The following is a 21497-nucleotide window of genomic DNA, read 5'->3' on the forward strand; positions in this document are numbered from 1 at the left end:
AGTAAATTTTCATCAGTCGAACCCAAAAACGAGGGCCAATAAATCATGCTGATTATTAAAAACTATAGAATAAACTTTAAAATCAATCGTTTTAGTAATATTCCGTTAATACTCCTTCATGCATTTATAAATTAAATGTAAACCCCTTAAATAAAATTTAGTTGCTGTCAGAAAAAAATATTATTCAGTTTGGATTCAGTTACTAAATTCTGGTAGAGAGCCCATTAAACGTGGTCAACGAAATAAGTACTTGCCGTAATAAACTCAAACTCCAACGAAAACGACGACGTTACAGTCAACTTAAAAAACCACCTTTGTCTTGTCTTCTCAGTGTGATCGATCAGAGTTTCGCACTAAAACAAAATGGCGTCCCGCGTTTTCCTCCTCCTCCTCTCTCTCACCGCTCTTCTCATCTTCTCCGCCGTTTCTCCTTCTCTCTCCGCAGACGTAGACGACGAGGAGGATCTCAGCTTCCTCGAAGACCTCACCGAAGAAGTCAAAGCTCCCTCTAAGCCACTTACCGACGACTTCGACGGAGGAGACGACGACGAAGAAGAAGACGGAGAACATTTCTACGATCTAGCCAGCCCAGACTCCGGTCCCTTCCCGGCGCCGGAAGTCGACGAGAAAGACGTTGTGGTCATCAAAGAGCGTAACTTCACAGACGTGATCGAGAACAACGAGTACGTCATGGTTGAGTTCTACGCGCCGTGGTGTGGTCATTGCCAGTCTCTTGCTCCCGAGTACGCAGCAGCTGCCACGGAGCTTAAAGGGGACGGCGTCGTTTTGGCTAAGATTGATGCTACGGTGGAGAACGAGCTCGCTCATCAGTATAGCGTTCAGGGCTTCCCCACTATTCTCTTCTTCGTAGATGGTGAGCACAAACCCTACACTGGAGGAAGGACCAAGTAAGTCATATGAAACTAAAATGTTCAAATCTTTATTGTGATTTGTATTCAAAGTTCAAATCTTTAGTGTGAATTGAATTGAAACTTCAAATTTTTAATGTGATTTGTTTGACCAAAAGAAAAGTGATTTGTATTGAAAGTTCAAATCTTACACTTGTATTTGACCAAGTAAGTTCAAATCTTTAGTGTGAATTGTATTGAAAGTTCAGCTCTTTAGTGTGATTTGATTTGAAAGTTCAAATCTTTAGTGTTTTTGTATTGGAAGTTCAAATCTTTGGTGTGAGTTGTATTGAAAGTTTGAATCTTTAGAGTTATTTCTATTAAAAGTTCAAATCTTTAGTGTGATCTTGTATTATAAGTTCAAATGTTTAGTGTATTTTGATTTAAAAGTTCAAATCTTTAGTGTTTTTGTATTGAAAGTTTGAATCTTTAGTGTAATTTGTATTGAAAGTTCAAATCTTTAGTGTGAGTTGTATTGAAAGCTCAAATCTTTTTTTAGTGTGATTTGATTTGTAATTGAAAGTTTAAATCTTTAGTATAATGGTTAAGCCATGGAAACATGGTTCTCGCTTAGATAAAGTCTCGTTGGTTTTTGATGTAAAACTAGATCCTTTGGCTCAAACTTAAAGCTCAAGCAACAGTCATTATAAAAAAATCTTTTTTTGGGTGATTAATTTAACATTCTTTCCAAAAAAAAAAAAAAGAAGTTCAAATCTTTAGTGTGAATTGTATTGAAAGTTCAAGTCTTTAGTGTGAGTTGTATTACTGTGGCGTTTGTTGGATTTGTTTAAAGCTTACTGCTTTGTGATTTTAGAGAGACAATAGTGACGTGGGTGAAGAAGAAGATAGGTCCAAGTGTGTATAACTTGACGACGTTAGATGATGCTGAGAAAGTGTTGACTTCTGGGAACAAAGTCGTCTTGGGTTACTTGAACTCTTTGGTTGGTGTTGAGCACGATCAGCTTGCTGCTGCTTCCAAAGCTGAAGACGATGTGAACTTCTACCAAACAGTGAACCCTGATGTGGCCAAGATGTTTCATATTGATCCGGAGTCTAAACGGCCTGCTCTTGTCTTAGTTAAGAGAGAAGAGGAGAAGATTAGCCATTTTGGTTGGTTCTTTAAACCTTTACTATGTCATTTGATTTAGTGTTGTTTTGTTTATTTTTTATTTTGGTGATTATGAATCTGCAGATGGGGAGTTTGTTAAGTCGGGTCTAGTTAGTTTTGTGTCCGCCAACAAGCTTCCTTTGGTCACTGTGTTCACCCCAGAGAGCTCCCAGGAAATTTTTGAGAGTGCAATCAAGAAGCAGGTGTGTCAAATGTTTCTTAAATTTGAAGATTGGCTTAGTGAATTTACTAACATGAACAAAACATATATGTTCTCTTTGCAGTTGTTGTTGTTTGCAACTGAAAAGGGCTCTGAAAAGGTTCTTCAAGAGTTTGAAGAAGCAGCAAAATTATTTAAAGGAAAGGTAGGAGGAACATATGTACTCTTAAATTTATTTTGATATGCTTTGTTTCACATCAAGAAGCCCTTTGCTTGTTGCAACAGCTCATCTTTGTATCTGTGGATGTGGATAACGAGGATTATGGGAAGCCAGTTGCTGAATACTTTGGTGTATCTAGTAGCAATGCTCCTAAAGTAAGTCATTTCTTTTGTTTGTTTCTTATAGGTTTGAAAGAGTTGCACATTTGATATTTATACATCCTTTTGGTGTGTCTAGCTTGTTGCCTTCACAGGAAATGAAGATCCTCAAAAACACTACTTTGAAGGCGAAATCAAGTCAGATAAAATTAAGGTACTTCTTTGAAGTTTATTTTACTGGCTATAGATTGTTTGTTTAAAAATGTAATTTCTTTGCAGATATTTGGGGAAGAGTTCTTGAACGACAAGTTAAAGCCTTTCTATAAGTCAGACCCCATTCCTGAAAAGGTAAAGAAAGAAACTATCTCTTTCTTATCATTCGTGTAACAATGGACTTAACTTTTTTGGTCCATACAGAATGATGGAGATGTGAAAATCGTGGTTGGAGATAACTTTGATGAAATTGTCCTGGACGAGTCTAAGGATGTTCTTCTTGAGGTCTATGCACCATGGTGTGGGCATTGCCAAGCCCTGGAACCAATGTATAACAAGCTTGCCAAACATTTAAGAAGCATTGATTCTATTGTTATAGCCAAGATGGATGGAACAACCAATGAACATCCCAAGGCAAAGGTACATTGGAAGCCTTCCAAGCTTCAAAGCCTCAAGAGTTGATTTCTTTATCTGGTTTTGACATAAAATTGTTTGCAGGCTGAAGGATTCCCTACAATTCTCTTCTTCCCTGCAGGAAACAAGACCTCCTCAGAACCGGTAAGTTCTGCTTCTTGGCTTCAACGGTTTTGTGTTCTTAAACTCCCTCTAAAACAAAGAATTGTCTTTCCTTTGTTTGTATGTGGAGCAGATAACGGTAGATGCAGACCGCACTGTGGTTGCATTTTACAAGTTTTTGAGGAAACACGCAACGATTCCGTTCAAACTTGAGAAGCCTGCTGCATCAACTGAATCTCCTAAAGCTGCCGAGTCCACACCAAAAGTAGAAACTACTGAGACCAAAGGGAAGCTTGAGAGCACCACCACAAAGAGTACTGAAAGTGATTCCAAGGACGAATTGTGATCCCAAGCTAAGCAAAAGGGTATGAGTTATAGATAAATACATCTCCTTAAAGTTATACTGTATGATCAGGTTATGTTTAGTTTGACTTAAAGACGATCTCAACTCTTGAATCTGGTTTCAAAGGCCAGCTTGTAGAACTGTCATACACTGAAGTAGGTGTGGTAACACAAACCAAATTAATAAAAATCCAATACTACTGCAAACCTTTCATTTCTAGAGATTGGGAAAGTTGTAAACTTACAATAATGTAAAGAAGGCAAAGACAAACAAAAGAAGAGTCTTTCCACTTTTCTTTTTCTTATACAAACCATACCACAAACATTTAACCAACTACTGTATAACTAAATGAGCTTCATCTTTGCCTACTACGAGGCATTTGGATGATGCTGAGAGGTTGTTGCATCCAGCGTCTGAGCATGGTTCAGCTGCTGCTGCTCTAGACTTCTAGCTCGCCATCTACGTTTCCATCTAACAAACTCAACCATCACTGAACTTCCGCATATGCAGACACCAAATCCAGCAAATGTTGACAGAAGAACTGAAAGAACCGGTTGCAACTCCACCTGTTTACAAACCAAGTGATCTAATTATAACAACAACAACAACTTTTGAGTCTATAGAATAGAAGCGGTGAAGAGTACTAACCACGGAATAGAATACATGGGCAAAGAGAACCACCAAAGCAAACTGGACTGATGCGTATATCCACACAAATCTTCTCATCACTGCACAACATTCAATCCATAACCAAAAACATATCAGATAATAGGAGGAAGCACATTGAAAAAGTTTTGTTCAAAAAGGTACATACCCATGGTTGATGCGGTCATGGATGCAAGAAGACCAAGAATACAAGAAAATGGTAGTGATATCGCTATTGCACTCGTACCCATTTTCTCAACCTGCAAAATGAAACTTACTGTTAATCTGTGTATGAATGTCTAAATCCTGATGATTATTGTTGTTTATATAAAACAGTAGAGATGGATTACCAGGAGCTGCTCAAGGAAGCAGAAGTAAGCAAGCATGCTGATGATTACTAGGACCGGGATCTCCTGCCAAACTCTATAGAGACATAATCATTTAACCAAAAGAAAGTTTCTAATGTTTGAACAGTCTAACAAATTTTAACTTCTTGCAGAAACTTTTTATGAGTATTTTTTATTTTACCTGTAACCAGTGACATCAAGCTGATGAACACCAGAAAGTCGCATGCTTTGGATCCTTAGGAGTGTCACAGGTAAGTTCTTGACTTCTTGTTTACAAACCTCACAGGTTTTGTTACCCTTTATGGTGAACCATTTAAGAGCACAGTCTTTGTGGGCAAGAGCAAGTTCTCCTTTGCAACTACACTCCATTTTCAAAGTCTCTCCTCCTTCACAGAGATCCACCAAACAAATCCTACACACTGCTTCTTCCTCAGGTATGTCTTCTCCATCAGCATCACATGTTTCTGTTCAATACATTAAAAGATATATTTACAATGAATAAACATATAGTTATAAAACCGATAGAACCATGAACTTACCGGTATTACCAGGCTCTGATGCATTTGAGAGAACGTCTCCTTCCTTTACACGAGGAGTGGAAGGAATCACTCTGAAGAATGAGTCCATTCTCCTTAAGCTTGCTTCCTTGTCATTAACAGGCACAGAGAGAGATCTAGCTATCTGCACCCTCCCTTTGCACTGCAATACCAAGTATAAGTGTACCTAAACGGTTGTAAGATACTTCCACAAGATACAAAAGAAAGCTTACACTTGGAGTTTGAGGAGCAGCGTTGCTTCCTCCATGAGCTGACTCTGACTTTGAAAGAACAATGGGAGTCACAGGTAGAGATGAGGTTCTCTTGATCCTAGGGGTGAACAGCTTTGAGAGTGATAGTGATCTCGATATTGAAGCCTTCTCCTGCAATGCAGAAGGAGAATATACAACATCCCCTTGTCCCTTTTCGATATCGGTATGAGAGGTTTTTGGTTTGAAGCCAGCTTTTGGGATTAGATTCTTCAGGGAAGATTTTCCACGTGGAGGAACAGCAGCAGAAGAAGAAGTAGGACCAAGACCAGGAGAAGTTGAAGTCAAAGAGAAGTTCACTCTTCTTGGAGTTGGACTAGGAGTTGGAGGCATTTTGATTACAACTGAGTCTTCAGGGGAGAGACCAGTTGTTCTTGAGGGTATCTGCAAAGATAGGTTCTTTCTCCTCCATTGTTGAACATTTGTAGAAGTCCCTTCTGTTATAGCATATGATCCTTCTGCCTTCTTGTTAAGAACAAAGATGAAAGTAACAAAAGAGTTCTATTAGAACTTATCAATTTGATCAGACACTAAGGTTCCCATAACAATTTGATCTGCTCCAAAATTACTAATTTTGTACATATCAAGCAATTAAAACAAAAAAAGGCTCTCATCATCAAAACCACAATTTTTTCTTATAGACATGTCTAATTCATTCAAAAATTCATATTTGCATACATATACATATGTTGTATGTACCTGATTTGAAGAAGTGGCAAAGTCACCATGGGTTGAATCAAGAGGCTTCTCCTCAGTAGCCATCACTATAACAAACAAGGAGAGATTGAATTTCAGACAAACCTTTTAATATTCTAACAAAAACTCAAAATTATTATTCACCAAACAAAAGCAGTGTGAGAGAGGAAGAGAAACCTTAACAATAGAACAAAACAGACAAGAGCTCAGAAGAATAATGACAGAGTAGTCACAAGCTTCCACAGTTAGTTAGAAGAAAAAGCGTGACTAGACACACTACCAGCAGCAAGTAGAAACAAAAACCCACAAGTACAAGAAACAAAAGAAACGTCCCTTAAAACAGAACACTCCAAAAAGAAACTAACTTTGAAACAAGAGAGAGGGAGGGATGCTGTTTCTTTTATCTTCTCGAGATTGGTGCTTATAGTCATGGGCAAGACTAGATAGTGGAAAATTGGAAGAAGAATGAGGAAGGAGAGAGAAAAGCATGATTCTCATGTAGAGAGAGAGAGAAAGATGGGGGCCTACCTCACTGCTGTTCTCTAAAGATTTGCCCACTTCATCCTCATTTTCATACTATTTTGTTTGTTTAAAGCAGTACGAGTATTTGACCAAAAAAAAAAAAAAAAAAAAAAAAAAAAAAAAAAAAAAAGCAGTACGAGTATTTCCTGTTTTATTTTTATGCCATTTTGATGTAAATTCTCAAATTTGTTTCTGGATAGTCACCAGTGTTGGGCTTATAAATCTTATTAAATGTGATAATGTGAAGAAAATAACATTTTTCTGCAAATTACTGGCTACAAATATTTGCCATTATATAGAAAGAACAAATATGTTTAGTATTAATTTAGATAATGCGTGAAAATTTATACTACTAGTCTTTATATCCTACGTTTGATTTCTAAATTATGCCCCTCTAACTTTAAATTTTATATTGACAGGATTTTTTACCAACAGTATTTATATTTCACTACCTTCTTATTATTTCTTCTAAAATATAAATTATTTTGTGGACTTCCAATTTAATTTGGCAATGTATTATTCATACCCACATAATCCTAACAAAAGAAGCCGGTAGAAATGTACAGATATACAGTATTTTGGAAAAAAACAATTATTGTCTACCTATCGCACAAACAAACTATTGTGTGCTACTAAGCTTCTGTGCCACACAATTCAATAAGACGACTTCTACAATCGTTTTCTTAATTATATTTTGTGTGTAAGTATGACATGTGTAGTGTTATAGTGGCTTTTTCTTTCTTATTTCAACTAAATCTCCTTTTTGATGTTGCTTTTGATATGACCCAAGTTTCTTATATCACGATTACGACTCCTGAGTGAAGAAGTTTGTGCTTATTTAGGTGGCGTAGTTATCTCATTTAAATAATTATTCTATACGACAACTACGAATATGATAATAATGATGTGATTTGCCACTTTCTATGTTTTATTTGTTTATAAGTCCACGTTAGAATGCTTTAGGTTGAAAACAAAACAAAAGAGAATTGATAAAAGAAATTATAGTAGTATATATTCTGCTTATTTTATCATGACCGCATAAATATTTTGATAACGAATAACTACAAACATAAATATTCTGAGTTTAATCCTTCTCAGGACTAATTAATATTTAAATTAAAAAGTCAAATGCTGATTTTGAATATATAAAAAGATTGTATGTAAAAATCTCATAACTCTCATACTTTGAAAATATTATCAGTGTGTCATCATATAACTTAAAATTCATATATTATATGTTGTGGATAAAAGCTAAGAACCACAAACATACGGAACCTTAAAAAGTTATTCATGCAATTTGTATGTTTTATACACACATCTTTGTATATGCCAATTTTAATATGAAAGATAAAGTCGATATAATACCTTATTTGAAGGGTGCATTTTGCCGATTAACCAAATTCTCAATAAGCCTTAAGAATATAACACTAGTAAGTGGGAAATAAAGTCAATAGCTAAAAACACTGTTTTTATGTTTTACCCTTCTAACTATAAACATAATAGTGTTATATTATTTGTCTATTTGTTATACTTCCTGTATATAGGATAAACACATAATAGTATACTATAAGATTTTTTTTGTCATCATACTAGAAGATATATGATACTATATATTGATAGATGTTAATGAAACTAAATTAAGTTAAGTAATAAATGAAATTTAAATGTAGGAAGAATTTATTGTTGATCAATGTTGTTTTAAACGATTGAATACTGAGAATTTGATTTGTCAAAATAGTATAAAACAAATAAAAAATAATATAGAGTTATGGTAGAATTAATAACAGAGAAATGTATGACTACTGAGGAAATATAAACATATAGAATAAAGCAACATATATGTTCTATATAGTATGAAATAAAAAATTTTATGATTATCTATCTATATTTTTGAAAAGTGTGTAATTTCAAAAATTCAAATCATGTTGTATTTGAAAAAGATTTATACTTTTTGAGTTGAATTTCAAATTTTGTTTATTATATAGTTTGAAGAATATATAAGGAATATGGTCATAGGGGAAAGACATAAACAGAAGTAAACATTTAATGAAGTAAATAAAAAGGGTGATATGATATACTTCCTCTGTTCCTAAAAGATTAATGTTTTGGAAAAATAATTTGTTTCAAAAAGATGTATATTTTATATTTTCTATGAGAAAATTGTAAATTTTAAGAAAATTGATTGGTTTTATTAGATTACTATTGGTTAAAAGTTGTTGAAAATTGAAAATTATAGAAAACGATAAATTTATTATAGTGATTTAATGTGTTTTCTTAATATGTGTGAAAACACTAAAAATCTATATTTTAGGAACGGAGGGAGTATATGATAGAGGATGATTTTTTGCTAATTATTAAATATAATTTATTTGATGTATATATACAATGCAATTTCCATTATTTGAATTCGAGTTGGAATGATGCTCAAGATTAAAGTGACTTTATTTTCCATGTTTTGCTTCTTACGAAGAAGAAATCTTTGCTTTTTTAAACATTGTGTGAGTAATCATTTAATTGTATGATTAAAGCTACTTTTGACTTGATTTCAGAAAAAAACAGCCAATCTTCACCGGAGGTGTTAAAGCTGAAGGGTTTGTACGTTCTTTTTTTTTTTTTTTTTTGAGAAATAGGTTTGTACGTTCTTTATCGAAGATTTGTGTCTCTCTATTTTGAGTAAATCATCTTTTTATTTCATAATAATTATGATCAACAAAATAATACTCTACAATAGTACATATCAAAACCATGAAAGTCGAAAATAAGGACTATAACGGTTTATATTAGTATTGTTATTGTGTCAATAGATGTGCGAAGTGCTGATAAAAATGGAGTAGTTTGGTAGATGGCAAGGATCTTCATTTTTTAAAACTTGTTAAATAACACTACACTATATACAGTAATATTCATAACACAGATTTAACGGCAACAAAAACATAGACCTAAAACGATTGTAGGATACACACCTGAAAACTTGCATGTGTTTTGGCCCACAAGATCTTAAACACACTGACCAAAAATCACCATTTTGTAACATATTAATTTGTTATGGAAATTTCAAATAAAAACGATATACGGAGCATAACAACATAGTTTGCTACATCCTTTACCAAAAAAAAAAAACATAGTTTGCTACATCCTTTACAAAAAAAAAACATAGTTTGCTACAATATACAAAATAAGTATAAAGATATGAGGAAATTAAAAGCCATATAAATAAGTAAAATAAAAAAATCTAAATTGATGTTTATATATCTGAATGGAACCTACCGATTACGTGAAAGTAAAGATGATCCAATTATCCAAACCATACCAGAATTGGCCGACACACGAAAGGCTAAAGCATATTCATAGGGAAGCACTCTCTCTCTCTCTCTCTCTCACACTCTACATATATAAGATTATTATTTCTTTTTATGCAATGATTGTACGATCGACTATTTTACATGTAGCATAATAAGCTTCTTTTAGCATGTATTAGAAGTTAGAATAAGCTATATACATTTTATATAATACAATGGTAAAGTGGAGTTTAGTTGATCTAATGTTCACAAAAAGCTTGTTTGATCTAATTAACTTTGGTATAAATATTTTTTGTTTTATTTCTCTCTGGTAAGTTTGAATTATCCATATATAATAGAACCATATATAATAGAGCCATATATAATATGTAGTTATAAATAATAATATAAACAAAATGTATATATATATATATATATCAAGCTCAAAGACCCACATTGTTGGGGGAGAAAGAATCAACTAGAATATTATTTAGAATAAGTAGTCTTATAGTGGGAATTTTTTTCTGACGCACACCATGACTTTTTTGTCTTTCCTTTAGGAAAATTTTAAATATTCATTCTTAAGTATCATATCTTGACAATTTTTATTAATTTGTTTTGGTCAAAAACAATTTTTATTAATTTAAAAGTAGTTTTATTAGACTATCCTCTAGCATTTTGGTTCTTAACTAGAGTTTTAACATTATCAACTAGATTTAGACCCGCACAACCGTGCGGGTATTAATTTTCATGGTTATATATATATTTTACATAATTAGAATATATTTTTAAACTTACTTATATATTTAAATGTTTATATAATTATTTTAAATATAACAATTTGATAGTTTTCATGCTGCAAGTTAATTGATTATTTCAAATCATCACATATATTTGGTATTTTTTATTATCTTTTTTAAAATTATTTTTTATTCAATTATTATGATCCTGATCCGTAATTAAAAACACTATTTTTTTTATCAATATTTTTTTATGTTTAAGATAAGTTAAATTTATACAAGAATTATCTAATTTACTAATGTTAATCCGTTCTACCAACATATTATATTAATTTATCAGTTTAAAATAATTTTATCATATTTAGTTAAATACAATGTTTTATTTTAAAATGATAGATATAACTATAAAATAGTAAAATTTGATATATTTTTTTTTAATTTTATAAAAGATAACTGATTATATATATGTATATTAATGTATAATAACATTAATTTCATTACTAATTACAAAATTAGTGAAAATATTTATATACAATTTTTGATAATTAAGATATTGTTATAATATTTTTCAACAAATTTGTTAAGAAAATTAAATATATATATTTATGTTTTAAATTAAAATATATCAAATTATATTATGATTTAAGTAGTTACAACATTATATATTAGCATTAATGAAATACATTTAATACAAATTTTAAATGATGATCCGAATAAAAATATCACACATGAATATGTGAGTTTGTTAACTAATCCGGGTTTTTAGGAGTCGATGTTACATTAACAATGATATATTATTAATCCATATTATTAGTACTAAATGAATGATAACTGATTTTTAGTGAGAGTGTCCATTTTTTAAAAAAATCACATATGAATCAAAGTTGTGACTTCTGTTTTAATATATAAGATAATTTATTGCTGACCTTCGCATACAATTTATTTGTTAAAATGCTAGCTTTTGTCAACTAATACTTTACTAATACTTTTAAAGAAAAGGATTTGGTTCCCTTTTATTTAGCAAAAATTCCACGGAAATTCAACAATCTAACCTCAAATTTTCATAAATATAGTGATTTTTCTCTTATATTCCATGACAAAACAATACATAAGAATCACCAATTAATATATGTAAACTCATACGTTATGTACAAACTCGTACGTAAAAGTTCTCACGTTTGACCCCTAAGAAACCGTGGACGGTTACATAAACATCACACCATCTACAAGACCGCAAGCGAGATCAAACTTGTACGGTTTTAAGGGAGACGCCTCTATTCTTCAAGCTTGTACATTTTAAACGACTGATGTATCTGAAATTTTGGAGATCCCATCGGATCAGGTTTGACCTATGCATGGATGCTCAAAAACATTCTTCAGTGTCATTATCTAGGTTGGAACTACAATTACAAGTTACACACTATTAGTCTACAAACTTAACTCCAAAAGGATGAAACCAACTCACTTTTGCAATGAAAACCTTCGATCAAATCACTTAGAAGTGGATTGATCAGTCCATCCGAAATTATCAAAGTATTGTTAACAATTTATGAAGAGATAAATAGTCGGAGGTTAAGTTTTACTTTTACAAATAGATCTCTTGATATCCAAGGAAAGCTTTGATCATGTTATGCAAACCCTCAGGTCCTCTTGAACTTTAGATCATGATCTTGTCGTTTACAAAAGATTTGAAGCTTGAAAACTAAGTGAATGAAGGCTGAGAAACTCTCGGACATTGGAACACATGCAAGACAATCTAGAGCGACATTAACCTGACGCGATGATCATTTTCTCTCCTACACTTGAACTCACTCCTACATAAGCTGTAGCAGAAGCAGAGACTTCTTTCCTCTAATGAAAATGTTTTTACGCCTATTAACTGAAGGATAGTTTACTTGCAGGACAATTATCAAACTTGAGCCATAAAAAAAATAAAAAATCATTGTCATATTAATTTTGAAACTCATAAAACAACACATGATAATAATATGAAAACTATCTAGTATATTAAAGAAAATTAAAAAAAAAAAGAAACACAACGACCGGAAACTTGTATGGTTAAGGAGATGCGATAGCCTGATGTTAACGTTTCCTGCATCTATGTTCTTCAATCTTATACATTTCTAAACAATCAAAAAGCTTCCAAAGTTTTTAGCTAGAAATCTGAGTCTTCAGACATCCCATTAGCTTCTTCTTCTTGTTCAATCTTCAAGGCAGACTTGCGTTTGCAGCAACAAAAATACTCAGGAACATGCCCGTCTTCTCCAAGGAACCAAGGATGCTCAGACACCTTCTTCAGTGTCATTCTCTCACTCGGATCTGCAGCAACAACATGTGAATTCCACCGTTAGTCCACTATAGCATCACTCAGTTGTGTACTTTACCACACCATAATGATGAAAACATGCAACTCACTTTTGCAAAGGAGACCTTCCATCAAATCTCTTAAAAGAGGATCTAATCCATCCGGGAGTATCAAAGGGTTGTTAACAATCTGTTAAGAGATAAATAATTAGGGCTATTCAAAGAGCTTTCTTGAGCCCCAAGAAAAAACATTGATCAAAACCAGAACCATACCTTGTCGTAGGTGTCCTGAAGAGTATCAGCAAGAAACGGGTATTGTCCCAATATCATATAATACAAAGTGACCCCCACTGCCCATGTATCAGCAGCTCTGCCGCTATACGTTATACCTGACACTGTTTCCAGAATCAAAAACAAAAAGATATTTGCTTATTCTCTATACACACTAATGAGCTAGGACCAAGCTTAAAGATATTAGAGAAGGAAGCTGACCTAAACAACATTCTGGAGCAGTGAACACTGGAGTCCCTGGAGATCGACGCAGTTGATCATCATCATCCTGTAATAACACAACCAATTAAATTGTCAACACTCAGGTGGTCACAAGATAAATATTCAAGAATCGATGATTACCTTGAACACTTGGCTGACACTGAAGTCTCCTATCTTCACAGTACCGCTACTAGTAACCATCAGATTGTCAGGTTTGATGTCCCCATGAATCACATTCTGTTTTTTTTTTTGAATCAAGACAGTATATTAGGTAATGAACAATGAAGTCAGAGAACCACACATAAGAAAGAAGAGATCATTACATGAGCATGAAGATACATGAGGCCAGCAACTATATCCCGCAGATACTTTCTAGCGGTTTTCTCCCCGAGAGCACCAGGCGGTCCAGAACCGTCATAAACCCATTTTCCATCAATGTATTCAAGAACTGGGTGAAACCAAAGAGGCAAAACATTACAAGATAAGAAGCTATTTTCCACAGAGAGTAAGTACAGAAACAACAGAAAAGAGAAGAGGAGAAAGAGTTACCCATGTAAAAATGATCAGTTTCTGGGTCGTCTATCACCTCAATGAGATTAACAATGTTAGGATGCTCCAAAATTTTCATAATCATAACCTGGAAGCGGTGAAGAATGAAGATAAAGAAGCGTAAAACATAACTTCTCTACAATGAAGCCAGTGATGAAAAGGGATGATATACCTCACGAAGAACATCACTCATAGCAGTCTCAGAAGGTGCAACCCTTAGCCTTAATAATTGCGACTTGTGAAACGCCTAAAAATATCAAAATATGTCAAAAGATCTTAAAGCCCTAAGAGTAATCAATTAAACAAATGAAATAATACAAATAGCTTACCTTAATAGCATAAGATAGGCCATCAACAGAGCTTCGATACAAAACCTATTATAAATGCCAATGAACAATGTCATGGGATGCTTTTGATAGTGTTACTGTAAATGAGTTCCTTCACACTTACCACTTTGCCATAGCTACCAGATCCAATTTTACACACACGAACATACTCATTGATCATCTTGTTACCATCTTCATCCTGACAACATCAGACAACATCATGGAATATTCTTCAAACCAATAGCAGAATATGAGAGAAGATGACTGTACCTCTCCACGGATAAGTTGATTAGTGACTTTCACAGGAACTTGCCTGCAGATCAAACCATGATCTAATCTAAATTTCAAAATTTCGTCAGACCGTTTAGAGCGGCTCTTCTGCTCTACTTCTTCTTCGTCCTCTTCGCTTCTGGAACTGCTAGTTGCCTCACTACCAGAGGAATGCGTATCATCATGTTGGAGTGGCCTCTCAGGCGGCAACTCTCGGGTTCTAGTAGAAGTGCCAAAGCATCCAAAGCAACCAATGGTACGGGAAAACCAAAGACTATCACGAAACATTATCTCCCTTCCTTCTCCCCCCAAAAAAACAAACAATTGAAATATAAAACTCAAGAACCTGTACCAAATAATCAAAATCCAAGCCTTACCCTGGAGTGAAAAAGAGAGGGTTTAGGAGGAGTTTAAAGAATCCAAAGGATGCCACTCAGCGAGATGAATATCATTACAACTGCATTCTAAATACAACATGTCTCTCATTTATATAAATTTGATCTTAGTTCTCCTTCTTCAGGAGTAGCAAACTGCATAGCCAATAAGGTGACGATGAATATAAAATGCTTCTGCAGATAAAAAAAAAAAGGAGTCAAATTTCTGATTAAATTCGCTGAGATTCTCATTAAAGTTAAAAACTTTATGGGTTATGATTAGCGAGTAAACACGAATCGAAATCCAATACACTACTACATTGGGGCGAAAAGGGTTAATCAAGAACCCTAATTTCGAAATCGATGGCAGCAGAAAGAGAAACCCAAATGGGAATAAAGGAGGAGAGAAGCTTACATTTCGATCGGAGAAGATGATGGACTCTTTCTCTCTCTCTCTCAGAGTCGTGCGTGAGAGATTTGATTAGAGATTAGATTAGACACATAAGAAGAAGAAGTGGGCTTTGATTCTTCTCTCTCTGCCCTTTTGTTTCCTTTTTTAAAATATTTTTTCTAAATAGTAAAAATGTTTTTTATCAGTTTCAGGAAAGAATCTCATCCTTTATATACTAAAGCGCAAGTCGTCTGGCGAATCAAATACTGACACGTGGCAATTTTTTTTATAAAAAAAATCAATTAAATTTTTTGCCAAACCCACGTATTCTACTTTCTGTTCATGGAAGTTAAAACATTCGATTTAACAACCGTTTCTGTTTTTAGCCAAAAAACTGTTTTTTTTAAACGAAGCAACAAAAAAAACTGTTTATATCTTCTTCATCACAAACAAAAGTATCCATTTGTCTATTTTCTTCACACGTTTCCAATTATGTTTTCAAATCTTTGTTATTAAATTGTCTCTGACACATTTGTAACAAGTACAAACTTCATTTTAACGTCCGTGTTGGTCTCATTGCAAAGTTTCAACAATGAAGATTCCAAATCCTAATAAAATAACCAGGGAGAAGGAGACAACAACATCAGAAGTCAACCACAATCTATGGCAAAGGTAAACGATTTTATTTTCATAATCAAATTCAAATAAATTTAAAATTGTGCAGAAACTAATCATGCATTTTTCAATGTGCTATAGAAAACAAACTCGCAAATTCTACCGATAGTTCTTCGACATGCTCCATTTTCAAAACAAAAAAAAACATGCTCCAATATGCATGGAAAGCAACACTACGTCAAAATTACAAAGGATATGTAAAATAATTTTGTGTCATTGTATTTTTAATTAACGTAAATCAACTAATTTGTATGTTTGGTTTCAGCGACCAATATGAATATTCAAGATCCGGAAAAGAATATAAACGGAGCAGCATTCAAATTGCAACACTGAGAGAAAAATTCAGTTTACTGCATTGGTAAACAATTGTATATTAAAAGCATCATATCATTCTTAATTTTCCTACTCTCCTATCATTTTTGCTTTGATGTGAAATGCAGAAAATATCTTCTCAAGCACTGCAAGCGCTTTTGCATCTTCTTCAAAAGTTGTATCAAGACAGCCCTAAATGATATTTCAAACAGTAAGTTAAATAACTTTGGAACATAATTTTTTTTTACTTTTAGACAGCTCAATTAGTTCTTTAAGATTCAGCATAAACTCAAATATTATTGTAATAAACAGAAGTGTATAAACCTAATCATAGAAGATGAAAAATATCTAAAGACTAGGTGCTTAATTATTAATATCTTGATTTTCAAACATATATACCTAACTTCAGAACTTTAATTAACACATGAATATCACAAAGCAGTAGCTCAAATAGTTAGACAAATTATTTGCAGTTCTCAAACATATTTGATACTGAAAATAAAGTAAGAAATCCAATATTAGCTTTCAAGTAACTCATAAAACTATTAATATATGATATAAACATATTGTAAGTATCATTATGGATTTACTTTTATATGAAGTATCATTTATAAAGAATACTAATACTTTTTCTTTGATATTTTAATTTTAAAAATATCAGATTTTCAGTATGAAACCCTGTGTGCTGATATTGTGGAAGCAATACTTTCATGTATATATAATTTTTGATTAAAATACTCATTTATTTTGATTAAAAATTATGATAAAATAATTTAAAATACAATAAATTTGATTCGTGCGCAGCACGAGAATAATACTAGTTTTCTTATAAATATTAAGATTAATTAAAATACCAAATCAATGTGGGGGGGGGGGAAGTTGAATTGTCACCACTTGCAACAACCAAAGCCGCCTTTGTCCTGAGTCCATACATTCACGCTGTTCTAGTTAGTCTTGTTTTTATCTCTTTCATCACGATGACAGTGGGAGTTTTAGCTTTGCAAGGCTCTTTCAATGATTCAGCTACGGATTGATGAAAGTTCTCCGTGGAAAGGTCTCAAGCGGTGAAGGAGAAAGAGATGGGTGTGGTTCTTAAATTTGTTAGTTGTAGTTCTGGTGGCTCTGGAGGAGATCTCGAGATAGTCTCGATGACGCTCTCTGGTGAAAAGAGTCCATGCGAAAAAGTTGGGTGAGGTGGTTTCAGAGTTTCGTCTTCTCCGGCGATGTCTTGTGATGATCAGTTGGTTTGTCACTACTCATGATTTTTCTTCCAACTGGTTATTTTGTGGAGTTATTTCCATGGAATTTGGGACTGTTTTTTTTCTTTCCATTTTCGTGGAGTTATTTATTTTTCTTCAAACAGAATATTGAAAAAGAGAATGTACGAGCGAAGAAATGTCTTTTGAAGAGAAAATTCATACACAAGTAGGGGAAATATAATGCGATATAATTTGAAAGATGGATACAATACAATAAATATATCAAATAAACTCATACTTTATTATTCTCTTTTTTTATATTATAATCCCAAATTTGAAAAAGGACTTAGCGCACAAGGCTCCAAAAAACACAGCTTCAAAATGGTAAGGAAACAAAACCAAATTATTTAGAAACGTGCCAACATCCAAACAAAACTTTGCTTGGTCGGTTCATTATTTCTCACTAAGCGGACGGCATCAGATTTAACAATATATGCGCGTATCTGATTACATCGTTTCCTGGAGGCTCCTCTGTATGCTCTCCATATGTCAATAAAATGATTGCCATCCCTTAGATAACAGTGCCATACTATCCTATCGCCGCTGCCTCTCTCCCTAACCGGGAAGTTGTATTTACCATTGAATTTTATTTCTTGAACACTTATAGTTTCCTTTTTGTTCGATGTGCAGTTGACTTTGACACTACGAGGAGGTTCAAGTTGGTTTTGAAATTCCACCAGATTGCATCCGGAAGTTCTTTTCGAACTAAAACACATAACAGTTATTAACATAAAAGTAATGAGATTATTCATCTTTTTTTTTTTTTTTGAAGATGCTAGAGACCCAAAGCGTATTATGTATAGTTTCTTTTGTGATGAATAAGGTACGAAGCTAAATATAGACGCAAATATTACTCGATTAAAGTTATGGTTGGAGGAGCATTCGCAGTCGAAAAGTAAGGTAAAACCATAAGATAAGATCAAATAAATTTAAATTGCAAATTAACGTTGACCACTAAAACTAAAGAAACACGAGTCTGAAAGTAGGTTCTACATTTTATCCATAAAATTTGTTTTGATCTGTTATTCGTTCTGATTTGAATATTAAAAATAAATATCCATTAAAACGAAAAAAATCACAAATATTAAAAGTTTAGGATGCGGATACCCGCTCCTCTCCGGCTTATATACCAAAAAATATATATATATATATATATATAAATAAAATCAAATATATAGTTCTAAATGGGGGAAATTACATGTTTACCACTTTCATGGTACCACTTTTCATTTTTAACACCACTAAAGAGACATTTTCAAAAATACCTTCTTCATTAAGTGGCAAAAGACTGTTATGCCCTTGTTATTATATATATATAATAAATCATTATTTAAATAAAAAATAAAAAAAAATAATTTATATATTTATTAAGTATTTATTTATATATTTATTAGAATCCTAAATTTCACATTCCAAAAACCCTACCCCACCCCTCAACTCTAAACCCTAAGTCTAGATTAGTTAACCCTAAGGGTATAATTGTCTTTTACCCTTCATTAAAAGTGAGGATAAAAGTGGTTAGTGTAAACATGAAAAGTGGTACTATGAATGTGCTATTTGTGGCAATTCCCCTTCTAAATGTATAGTTTTGTATAATTATTATTTGAACATATAATTTTATTCACAAAATTACTTATAAAATTATGAAATTAAGAAAACAATATAAAATCATTATAAAACCTACAATTTTTCTTAAATTTTGTGACAAGTAATAAAATCTAAATATTTACAGAACATATTCTTTCACTACTTTTTACTTATTATCTTATTATATAAGAATATGTTTGAAAACAAATTTATATGGTTTTATAGATTTACTTGTATTAAACAAAGTGGATGAGATATCCGCAAATATCCGTAAATATCCCCAAATTTTCTGGATATCCATATATTTCCAGAGTAAATCAAATCAAAATTATATATGCTCACCCCTAGCTAAAAGCATCATTAACATAGAGATACTCTACCCAATAGCTCAACAATTTAATAATCATAATTTTATTGCTTTCTCATCTCTTTGTCAATTGTGAATTTCTCATCCTAGATACTAGGGCTAGACATAATATTCGCATCTAAAAAACCGACAAGGAATCTGAAAATCAGGATACAAAACTCGATTGGATCCGTCCTAAATATCCGAACATGTACTCTTTTCAAACCCAAAGTATCGATATCAAATCCGATTCGCACCGAACTGAATGAGTATCCAATATATATATATATATATATATATATATATACAGAAATATTAGTTATAATTATACTTAATTTAAAATTGATTCCTAAAATTAGAATTATAAATTTAATATAATAACCATTTTAGGTACTTATTGATAGAAACATATGTTTTGAATACAAAATAACCAAATCAAATTGTATCTATGATTTCTTTCAGACAAAAAAACTGACTTAAACCATATTTGCTAGGGTAAACGATTTATTTTACCCATCATAAGTATCATATAGTTACAGTTACATACAAAATTTCAATCTTATCTTAATTTCCACTTATTTAAAGTTATTCAACCTATTATTTCCCAATTCAAAATTTCAAACATATTGAATCCGATCCGCACCGAGAATTGAATGAGAATTGTATCCAAACATATAAATCTATATAAATAAATCTATATATATATATATATGAGTTATAATTATATATTGATATTAATACATAAAATTGAAATTATAAATTAAATATATTAATTATTTTAGGTATTTATTGATAGAAATGGATGTTTTGGATAAAATACCTAAATCATATTGTATCTATGTTTACTTTCGGTTGAAAATTACCGATTTAAACCATACTTACCAGGGTAAACGACTTATTTTATCCATCAGAATTATCATACACTCGGAACTTGAGGCTCTCGCATGAGCAATTGAGTGCATACTATAGCTATCGGCGCGTCCGGCTTTTGGCACCGATTTTAACGATTTAACCTTGTGATTCAAGATCCCGGAGCATGGACAAACTTTTCCACTAAACTGAAGGAGTTGTCAAAATTGAAGAATAGATTCTTCGACTTCTCGATTATTTTTATTCCTCATTCTGAAAATGTATCTTCTAATTCCTTAGCTAAGATAGCAATATCCTTTCACATATATCTATCATATTAAAGTAGAAGTGTCTTTAGGAATTGTTTGGAAACAAGAATAGCGGTATAAAAAAGAATATAATGTTGTTTGGAAACATGAATTGCAGTATATAAGAAAAAAATAATGGGCTTATGTTATTAAGAAAAATTGAAAGTTCATTATATTATGAGAAACTATAGATCTAGACCAGTTTTAAAATATACGAAAATGGTCCACTAATCTAATTACCTAAAAACATGTTTTTTTGTCTAAAATAATCATAAAACAAAATTTAAACTTGATATACATATTTCAAATCAAAATAATAATTTAAAATTGATTTATATAAAAAAATGATTCAAAAATATACATATATTCAATAATTGAGTTTTACTAAAATATTTTTCAATAACCATTATAAAAAAAATGTTTTCAATATATATATATATATATATATATATATATATATATATATATATATATATATATATATATATATATAAGAAAAATACAATACAAAGCTCAATTTCAAACACCAACTTAAATTATTGGTTTTATATTTCACATTAAATTCTAAAAATATAATATATGTGATTATATATATGATGATGCATATAAAATACTATTAATTATGTTATCACTTATATGATGGTACATATAAAATACGATTAATTATATGATGACACATATAATAGTGACTAGGGGTAGGCGTTCGGGTGCCCATTCGGGTTTGGTTCATGTCTGTTTGGGTTTCGGGTTTTAAAGGTCAAAGATTTTAAACTCATTCAGATATTTCTAAATTTTGGTTCAGATTTGGTTCGGATCTTTGCGTGTTCGATTCGGGTTCATATAACCCATTTAAATT

At 32.1% G+C, this 21497-nt stretch overlaps 3 protein-coding genes across 8 annotated transcripts; 1 reads left to right on the forward strand and 2 right to left on the reverse strand.

Annotated features, from left to right (window-relative positions):
• Positions 1-309: 309 nt before the first annotated feature.
• On the forward strand, positions 310-3785 carry LOC106385972 (protein disulfide isomerase-like 1-4). The gene is made up of 10 exons (XM_013825877.3): positions 310-908; positions 1723-2018; positions 2101-2219; positions 2301-2381; positions 2462-2551; positions 2634-2708; positions 2774-2842; positions 2912-3127; positions 3206-3265; positions 3357-3785. Exons 1-10 carry the CDS (start codon positions 364-366, stop codon positions 3567-3569), a joined length of 1764 nt encoding a protein of 587 aa, XP_013681331.2. The 5' UTR covers positions 310-363; the 3' UTR covers positions 3570-3785.
• On the reverse strand, positions 3746-6606 carry LOC106385981. 5 transcript variants are annotated; one of them, XM_048749991.1, is made up of 9 exons: positions 6588-6606; positions 6063-6127; positions 5328-5828; positions 5098-5257; positions 4740-5022; positions 4562-4634; positions 4381-4471; positions 4215-4294; positions 3746-4132 (listed from the first exon to the last, which is right to left on the reverse strand). In XM_048749991.1, the coding sequence occupies exons 2-9, from the start codon at positions 6123-6125 to the stop codon at positions 3935-3937; spliced, it is 1449 nt and encodes a 482-aa protein (XP_048605948.1). In that variant the 5' UTR covers positions 6126-6127; positions 6588-6606; the 3' UTR covers positions 3746-3934. The 5 variants fall into 5 exon arrangements, with proteins under 5 accessions (XP_048605948.1, XP_013681340.2, XP_022556099.2 ...); XM_013825886.3 differs by lacking the exon at positions 6588-6606 and adding an exon at positions 6425-6559 and having other exon boundaries at positions 5328-5825; XM_022700378.2 differs by lacking the exon at positions 6588-6606 and adding an exon at positions 6425-6558.
• A 5923-nt stretch (positions 6607-12529) lies between these two features.
• LOC106385941 (serine/threonine-protein kinase GRIK2) lies at positions 12530-15524 on the reverse strand. Of its 2 annotated transcripts, XM_048750000.1 has the most exons (13): positions 15330-15524; positions 14918-15109; positions 14541-14839; positions 14395-14469; positions 14274-14318; positions 14117-14191; positions 13945-14032; positions 13719-13843; positions 13537-13632; positions 13396-13462; positions 13177-13298; positions 13015-13093; positions 12530-12918 (listed from the first exon to the last, which is right to left on the reverse strand). In XM_048750000.1, exons 3-13 carry the CDS (start codon positions 14826-14828, stop codon positions 12755-12757), a joined length of 1224 nt encoding a protein of 407 aa, XP_048605957.1. In that variant the 5' UTR covers positions 14829-14839; positions 14918-15109; positions 15330-15524; the 3' UTR covers positions 12530-12754. The 2 variants fall into 2 exon arrangements, with proteins under 2 accessions (XP_048605957.1, XP_048605961.1); XM_048750004.1 differs by lacking the exons at positions 14918-15109; positions 15330-15524 and having other exon boundaries at positions 14541-14896.
• Positions 15525-21497: the final 5973 nt, after the last annotated feature.

This window comes from Brassica napus, chromosome A2, assembly GCF_020379485.1.
Source record: "Brassica napus cultivar Da-Ae chromosome A2, Da-Ae, whole genome shotgun sequence".
In the NCBI taxonomy this organism is placed as follows: domain Eukaryota; kingdom Viridiplantae; phylum Streptophyta; class Magnoliopsida; order Brassicales; family Brassicaceae; genus Brassica; species Brassica napus.